At 40.6% G+C, this 8463-nt stretch overlaps 1 protein-coding gene across 18 annotated transcripts in view; it reads right to left on the reverse strand.

Moving 5' to 3' along the window:
* The window catches only part of CCDC7 (coiled-coil domain containing 7), a 268190-nt gene extending 261683 nt beyond the window's left edge, over nt 1-6507 (reverse strand). For 9 of the 18 annotated variants that reach the window (XM_061435932.1, XM_061435930.1, XM_061435937.1 and 6 more), the window contains exons 1-3: nt 6259-6501; nt 3354-3683; nt 1577-1669 (exon numbers count right to left, since the gene is read on the reverse strand). In XM_061435932.1, coding sequence (XP_061291916.1) covers nt 1577-1669; nt 3354-3632 — 372 coding nt within the window. In that variant the 5' untranslated portion in view covers nt 3633-3683; nt 6259-6501. Of the gene's footprint in view, nt 1-1576; nt 1670-3353; nt 3684-6245 lie in introns of all 18 variants that reach the window. The other 9 variants (XM_061435947.1, XM_061435943.1, XM_061435944.1 and 6 more) reach the window with 5 other exon arrangements.
* Nucleotides 6508-8463: the final 1956 nt, after the last annotated feature.

Consider the following 8463-nt stretch of genomic DNA (forward strand, 5'->3'; position numbering starts at 1 on the left):
TGGAATGTTAGGTCCATGAATCAAGGCAAATTGGAAGTGGTCAAACAGGAGATGGCAAGAGTGAACGTCGACATTCTAGGAATGAGCAAACTAAAATGGACTAGAATGGGTGAATTTAACTCAGATGACCCTTATATCTACTACTGTGGGCTGGAATCCCTTAGAAGAAATGGAATAGCCATCATGGTCAACAAGAGAGTCTGAAATGCAGTACTTGGATGCAATCTCAAAAACGACAGAATGATCTCTGTTCATTTCCAAGGCCATTGTCACTCTGATACAAAAATCAGACACACCATGAAAAAGAAAATTATAGGACACTATCACTGATAAACATAGATGAAAAAATCCTCAAAATACTAGCAAACCCTACTCCAACAGTACGTTACAAGGATCATAAAATAAGATCAAGTGGGATTTATCTGAGGGATGCAAGGGTTTTTCAATATCTGCAATCAATGTGATACACCTTAAGAATAAAAACCATATGATAATCTCAACAGATGCAGAAAACATTTCTGATAAAATTCAACATCTAGTTATGATTAAAAAAAAAAAAAAAACTCTTTAGAAAGTGGGAATCGGGACTTCCCTGGTGGTTAAGAATCTGCCGTCCAATGAATGGATGTGGGTTCGATTCCTGGTGGGGGAACTAAGAGCCTGCATGCTATATAGCACGGCCAAAAAGAGACAGAAAAAGGAGGAAATAAAAACATTCAGATTGGACAGTAAGAAGTAAAACTGTCCTTATTTTAAGATGACATAATTGCTTAGGTACAAAATCCCGAAGTATCTATAGAAAGATCCTAGAATGAAAAACAGTACATTGAGCAAGTTGGTAAGATATAAGATCAACACATGAAAATCACTCATATTTTTATATACTAATAACAAGGGAAAAAAATAAAAAACACAATGCCATTAAAAGTCATTCCAAGTAGCATGATATTAATGTATAAATCTAAAGAAAAATATACCAGATCTGTATGATGAAAATTACAGAATGCTGAAAAAATAAATCAAACAAGAAAAAGAAATCAAATAAACCAAGAAACATACTGTGTTTGAAAGACCCAACACAATCGTTGGGTTTGAAATATCCAACATAGTTATTTTATTACATGAAGCCAAACCCAAATCCCTAACTAACAAAATTAATTATAAAATATAATCACTTTAATAGTTACATCATTTCAATATATACAATGAAGATATTTGTTAAAATTCAATAATCACTTCAATGTTTGGGATTCTTTTATTTAGCAAACCAAAAAATAGAAAAATAATTTCTTAACCCAATAAAGACTACACATTTGCAAATCAACTCCAACCAAAGCTTAAATATTAAGCAGGAGATTCATTAGCATCAAAAGCAAGCTCAAGATACAGATATGCCTTACTTAAACTTTAAGATAAGTATTTGGCAGAGGATGGAAAAAATCAGTACAGTACTTTCAGGTTTCCTAAGATGATCATTTTCATGGATGGTGAATTCAGAAAACATATATAGATTCTAAAAGAAAATCTTAGCCCTTTACAGCATTAATGTCTCTACATTAGCATTACATACACTTACAGAAAAGTTTAATTCTTCATGTTCAGGCTTCACAACTGCTTTTTCTCCATTTTGAGTGCCATATCCATAGGTTTCTTCCAAACTGGAAACCACCTATGAGAAAAATCAAAGTGAATTATGTACTTACAGTGTAAAAATTGTATTTATTAATATATTAAACATAAAAATGTACTTAATCAACCATGTCAGAATCATTTTAGCAGTAAGACTTATTTCTGCCAGTGCCATACACTTAAATTTTCCATCTCATGCCCCACCTCACATCATCCTGAAGAAGCAGTATAAGCAATAGTCCTTGATGCCTCTCAATGAAGGCAGGCCCTATGACTCTTCCATTTCCGCATTGAAGGAAGAGTCTATGAACAGCTGAAGCCTCAACTCTACTTACCACCTCAAAATCTGACTTGACTTTCTTTTCTTCCTTGAAGAGATGAGGAAAAATAGAGAGATGGAGACCACAAAGCAATATGTTTTTAAAGGAAATTCTCTGAGCTAACCCTTTGAACTTTGAGCAAACTTGTACTTTGGAAGTTTGATAAACTATACTTTTTGTATATTTGTGCTATCCCTCACTGTTCTCACTTGGTATTGGGTGCATGTACAACTCAATTCTGGATCAATGTGCAAAAAAGAAACTCAGAGAAAAGGAGATTTCCCCCCCTCCATCACTGAGAACTAGAGTTTCTAAAGTGCAGAGAAGAGCTAACAGAGCAAGCATGAAACTTAGAAAGGCCTATTCTTAGAAAGATCTGCTTATGTCTCAGAACCTGTATTTCAGGAGGATCCCCACTGTTTGCTGACTGATGATAATGGCTCACTGTCCCTAAATTCACTGTACAAACTGTATGATTTATGCTGAACACCTGCTTTCCTTCGGGGAGTATGGAATTTTGGTACATGCAGTCACGAAATCAAAAGATGCTTGTTCTTTGTCTATGACAAACCTAGACAGTGTATTAAAAAGCAGAGACATCACTTTGCCCACAAAGGTTTGTATAGTCAAAACTATGCCTTTTCCAGTAGTCAGGTGCAGATGTAAGAGTTAGACCATAAAGAAGGCTGAGCACTGAAGAATTGATGCCTTCAAATTATGGTGCTGGAGAAGATTCTTGAGAGTCCCTTGAACAACAAGGAGTTCAAACCAGTCAATCCTAAAGGAAATCAACCCTGAATAATCATTGAAAGGACTGATGCTGAAGCACCAATACTTAGGCCACCTGATGGGAAGCGCCAACTCATTGGAAAAGATTCTTCATGTTGGGAAAGATTGAGGGAAGGAGGAGAAGGGGGCAACAGAGGATGAGATGGTTGGATGGCATACTGATTCAATGGACATGAGTTTGAGCAAACTTTGGGAGACAGTGAAGGACAAAGAAGCCTGGTGTGCTGCAGTCCATGGATTCACAAAGAATCTGATACAACTGAGCTAGTGAACAACAAAAAGGCAGAGAGTACCAAGATGACCAACCTCCAATGAAACACTGGGCATTGAGTCTCTAATAAATTCTTCTGGTATACATTTCACATGTGTTGCCACAATTTGCTGTTGGGGGAATTGAGCATGTCCTGTGTGACTCCAAAGGTAAAGAAATCTAGGAAGCTTGGACCTGGTTTCCTCCAGACTTCATCCCATGTGCCTTTTCCTTTTGCTGATTTTGCTTTTCTTTCACTATATCTTAGCTATCAATATGACCATATGCTGAGTCCAGTGTGTCTTCTCAGGAAATCAATAAACCTTGAAATGGTTATGGGGATCAAGCATCGACAAGTATCTTACCATCTTCAGATGTTTGGTAATTTTCCTGATCAATTCATCTTCTGCTATTAACTCCTTTGTCTTACTTGATGGAATGGGCAAAGCATACCTTACAATGGATTCTCCTGTTGGTGGAGATTTTAAGACCATCGGTTCAAGTTTATCACGTACTACTTTTGCACTATGTTTTTCCTTTGGTTTAGGTGACAATGGTGAATTAAATAGTCCTTTTTTAAATGTTAATTCTGGAACGTTTACCAATTTACTACTAGAGGTCAACAGATGCTTTACTGGCTTCATTTTGTTATTTACTTAGCTTCTGAATTATAGATGAAAAATCTGTATTCCTCCCTGTGAATAAAACATTAAGATTTCAGATTAAAGATAATGGAAGATTAAAAATAATGAAATAATGCCACTTGCAACATGAATGGACATGGTGATTATCATACTAACTGAAGTAAGTCAGACAGAGACAAAAACCACATGATATCACTTATCTGCAGAATCTTTAAAAAAAAAAAAAAGATACAAATGAACTTATTTACAAGACAGAAACAAAATCACAGAATTAGAAAACAAACTTCTGGTTACTAAAAGGTAAAGGTTGGGGGAACAGATAAATCTGGAGCTTAGGATTGGCATGTATACACTACTATATTTAAAATAAATAACAAGGACCTACTGTATAGCATGGGGACCTCTACTCAATACTCTGTAATAACCTAAATGGGAAAAGAACTTGAAAAAATATAGATATATATGTACACACTAACTCAATTTGCCAACTAAGTGCTAACTTTCTGAAATTAACATATTATAAATCAATTATACTTCAATACAAAACAAAAAAAATTTTAAAGAAATAAAAAGGATAGCAGGATTATCAACTGACATGAAGATGGTGAATCCTAAAATCAACTCTGGAGAAATTACAAAATGGAGAGGGAAACATTCCTAACAGCAACAACTAAAACCCGTGAAAACCCCCCAGACGTGTGATTTATGAGTGGGCATTTAGGACAGGTGCTGAAAGGCAGAAGAAGACAGTGGCAACAGTGAAAGAATGTATTTAGAAAACTTTAAAATTTTATTTTTACCTTTCCCCCATTCTTGAGCTAACACATGCCTTTTATGCATATTATTATTTCCACAGAAAGTAATAGCCTTTCAGCAGAGCAATATGAGGGCAGCACCAAAGTCATGACGGACTAAATAAGGAAGTAAGACCGGCAGGCCTTAAGCTTTCATCCTCCTACTTCTCTTTGTCCAAAGCTGATTAACATTCAGGACAATGCCTCCTCCCCAACAGTTTAAAAGCATGTGCTTGACCCTGGGAATTGTCTGATAGACTGGCATAATTAAGATGAAATAGCACTGGTTCCCTGTTGTCTCAAGCACTCCACACCTAGATTAGTCCCACTGTTGTAATCTGAAGTATGTCCTCTAAAAACACATGTTCAAGTCCTAACCCTTGATACCTGGGAATATGATCATATTTGAAAAGTCTTTGTAGATATGATCAAGTTAAAATTAAATCATATTGGATTAGGGTGGGCCCTAAACCCATTGACTGGTGTTACTATAAGAAAGGAAGGTAAAGACACTTGTGCATAGACACAAAAGGAAGAAAGCTATGAAATGACAAGGGCAGAGATTGGAGGGGTGCAGCCATAAGCCACGGAATATTAAGGATTGCCAGCATCTACCAGAAGCTGAAAAGAAGCAAGAGAGGATTCTTCCCTAGAACTTTCAGGCGGGCCACAGCCCTGCCAATATCTTAATTTCAGACTCAGGCTCCAGAATGATGAAATAATAAATTTCTCTCACAATAAACTGTTTCAGGGACTTCCCAGGTGGCCCAAGTAGTTAAGACTCTGTGCTCCCCAATCCCTGGTCAGAGAACTAGAGTTTGCATGATGAAATGAAAAATACTCCCTGCAGCAACTAAAGATCCCACCTGCCACAACTAACACCCCACACAACCAAATAAATTTTAAAAATAAATTGTTTTAAGTCACCTTATTTGTGGCACTTTGGTACCACAGTCCTAGGAAACTAATTTGCTGATTGAAATGATTCAATAGAAAGAAAAAAGTATGATTGAGAGAGAGGGAATTGCTGTGAAGAAGTCCTTGCGTAAACAAAAAGAAAAGGGTTTTAAGGCACAAATGGGCCAACGCACTTTAGAGGAGGGAACAGAGCAAGTTTATCTAAGATAGAAGATGGGAATGCAGAGATAATGGGCTACTTTAAGAAATCAACAGAAAAGGATGGAAAATTCACCAGGTGCTAGTAATTAACCTAACAAACCACTCCATCAAGCACACCACAATTTTTAAAAAGTTACGTGTGGTGAATACTTACAAAAAAATACTTAGAATTTTACACCTCCGTTCCATTTAACCCTCCTAACAGTGCCAGGAGGTTGATTCTGTCTCACCAGAAATTGACCCAAGGTTACCGGCTCGCTGGTTCAGTGGTAAAGAAACCGACTGCCTATGAAGGAGATGCGGGTCTGATCCCTGGTCTGGAAGATCCCCTGGAGGAGGACAAAAAAACCCACTCCCGTATTCTTGCCTGGAGAATCCCATGGACAACAGGAGCCTGGCGGGCTACAGCCCACGGGGTCACACAGAGTCAGACTCACTGAGCAACTGAACAACAACCAGTCACTTTTCACCACGAAGACAAATGTACAGTGTTCCTTCAAGGATTCGCTTGATATCATTTCAAGCATTTTAAAGAAACATTATAGAAAAGGGGGAGCGAGGGGACATTACAGAAAATGTGGGTACACGGACGACTGGCCTTAAAGTCTGCATCAAGATAAGAAAGCGGAGAGAAAAACAAGGCTGCTTCTGCCAGAGAAACCAGTGGAAACGCTTGGTGAGGACGAGGGAGGTAGCTCACCCCCTAGGTGTACCTGCTGACGCTGCGGGCACTCAGGCTACTGGGTGGGCTGGCGCTGCCGTGGCTGGCTCTAAGGTGAACACGTTGGAAATTCTGAGCCTCCCGCACTTGCTGCAGGACTGAAGCCTGCAAATCCTGCAGACTCCAGCCCTGCTGTTTTACAAATGGACATTTGTGCTGAAAGGAAAGGGCGGGTTCCGACGACCCGCGACGGCAGCTACCAGCGCTGAACGCCAGCCGTCGCCCAACGGCCGTTGACGCCACGTCACGGCGCTGTCGCCCCAGTAACAGCGCCAGCGTCGGGAGCCGAGAATCACCTGCGGGAGGGGGATGGGCGAGGGCGTCCGCGTCCCCTACTCGGCCGCCCCGCCCTCTCTCCTCGGTGATTCCTTCCAGGTGATTCACATGGGCAGGTGATTCACGTGCGCAGGTGCTTCTAGGCTTTCGGCCTGGAGAGCTAAAACACCATCCTCTGTGGTGCTTTGAGAGCTTGGGCTTCACTGGCAAAACCTGAGTCCCAGGCCCTCCTCTGGCACCAGCTAAAGTTTTCACTGGGAGGTGTTGCGGAGTCAGTTGCCGTGCTTTTATCTATTTGTTTTAGACTAAATGTTTTGTTGCGAAATAACTGATTTGCCTGCTAAGTCACTTCAGTCATGTCCGACTCTTTGTGACCCCCACGGACTGTAGCCGGCCAGGTTCCTCTGTCCATGGGGATTCTCCAGGCAAGACTACTGAAGTGGGTTGCCATGCCCTCCTCCAGGGGATTTTCCTCAGGAATTGAACCCACATCTCTTCTATCTCCTGCATTGGCAGTTGGGTTCTTTACCACTAGCGCAGCCTGCTGCTGCTGCTGCTAAGTCGCTTCAGTCGTGTCTGACTCTGTGTGACCCCAGAGATGGCAGACTACCAGGCTCCGCCATCCCTGGGATTCTCCAGGCAAGACCACTGGAGTGGTTTGCCATTTCCTTCTCCAATGCATGAAAGTGAAAAGTGAAAGTGAAGTCGCTCAATCGTGTCGGACTCTTGGCAACCCCATGGACTGCAGCCTACCAGGCTCCTCCGCCCATGGGATTTTCCAGGCAAGTGTACTGGAGTGGGTTGCCATTGCCTTCTCCCAGCGCAGCCTGAGAAGCGTGTAATTTATGGGTACTCATTAAGTACTCATAAGAATTTTGCCTCAGGAGATGATCAAAACTAGTCTTACACTAAACACTTCCCTAGACCTGGCAAAAATGAATCTTCAAAGTAATACCTGAGTGAAATATTTTCAATAATTTGACTAAGAGCTCAAGAATATTTACAGGCATGTTAAAACATCCAGTACCCAATAAGGTAAAAATCATTCAAGTATGTAATCAAAAGTTGCCAGGTAGGGGGAGGGTGGTGTCTATCTCCCAGAGTTTGCTCAAACTCATGTCCATTGAGTCTATGATGCCATCCAACCATCTCTTCCTCTGTCACTCCCTGCTCCTCTTGCCCTCAACCTTTCCCAGCATTAAGAGTCTTTTCCAATGAGTTGGTGCTTCCCATCAGGTGGCCAAAGAATTGGAACTTCAGCATCAGTCCTTTCAATGATAATCAGGGTAATTTCCTTTAGGATTGACTGGTTTGATCTCCTTAGTGTCCAAGGAACAAGAGTATTCTCCAGCACCACAGTTCGAAAGCATCAGTTCTTTGGCACTCAGCCTTCTTTATGACCCAACTTTCACATTCGTACAAGATCACTGTACAGGTACATGAGGAGATTATCTGGGATAATCTGGGTGTCAGCAAGTGAGAAAGAGGCAGAGGGGGACTTCCCTGATGGTCCTGTGGTTAAGACTCTGTGCTTCCACTGCAAGGGACACAATGGGTTCCATCCCTGTTCAGGGAACTAAGATTCCCACATGCTGCCAGGCACGGCCAAGGGAGAAATAAAAGGAAGAGGGAGATTTGACATAGAAAAAAAGAATGCAATGTTACCAGCGAGGCAAAGATTGGAGCAATGTGTTCATAAGTCAAGGATTGTCAACAGCTACCAGGAACTGGAAGAGGAAAGAGGCAAATTCCCTTCTAGAGCTTCTGGAGGTAGTGTAATCCCACCAACACTATGACTTTAGCCCAGTGAAATATTTCACATTTCATGAGAGATTGTTTTAATACGCCAAGTAATAATTTGGAACAGAAGCTATAAGAAACTAATACATGAAGTAAGTTAAAGACAGATACTCTCAAACCT

Source organism: Bos javanicus, chromosome 13 (assembly GCF_032452875.1).
Source record: "Bos javanicus breed banteng chromosome 13, ARS-OSU_banteng_1.0, whole genome shotgun sequence".
NCBI classification, from domain to species: domain Eukaryota; kingdom Metazoa; phylum Chordata; class Mammalia; order Artiodactyla; family Bovidae; genus Bos; species Bos javanicus.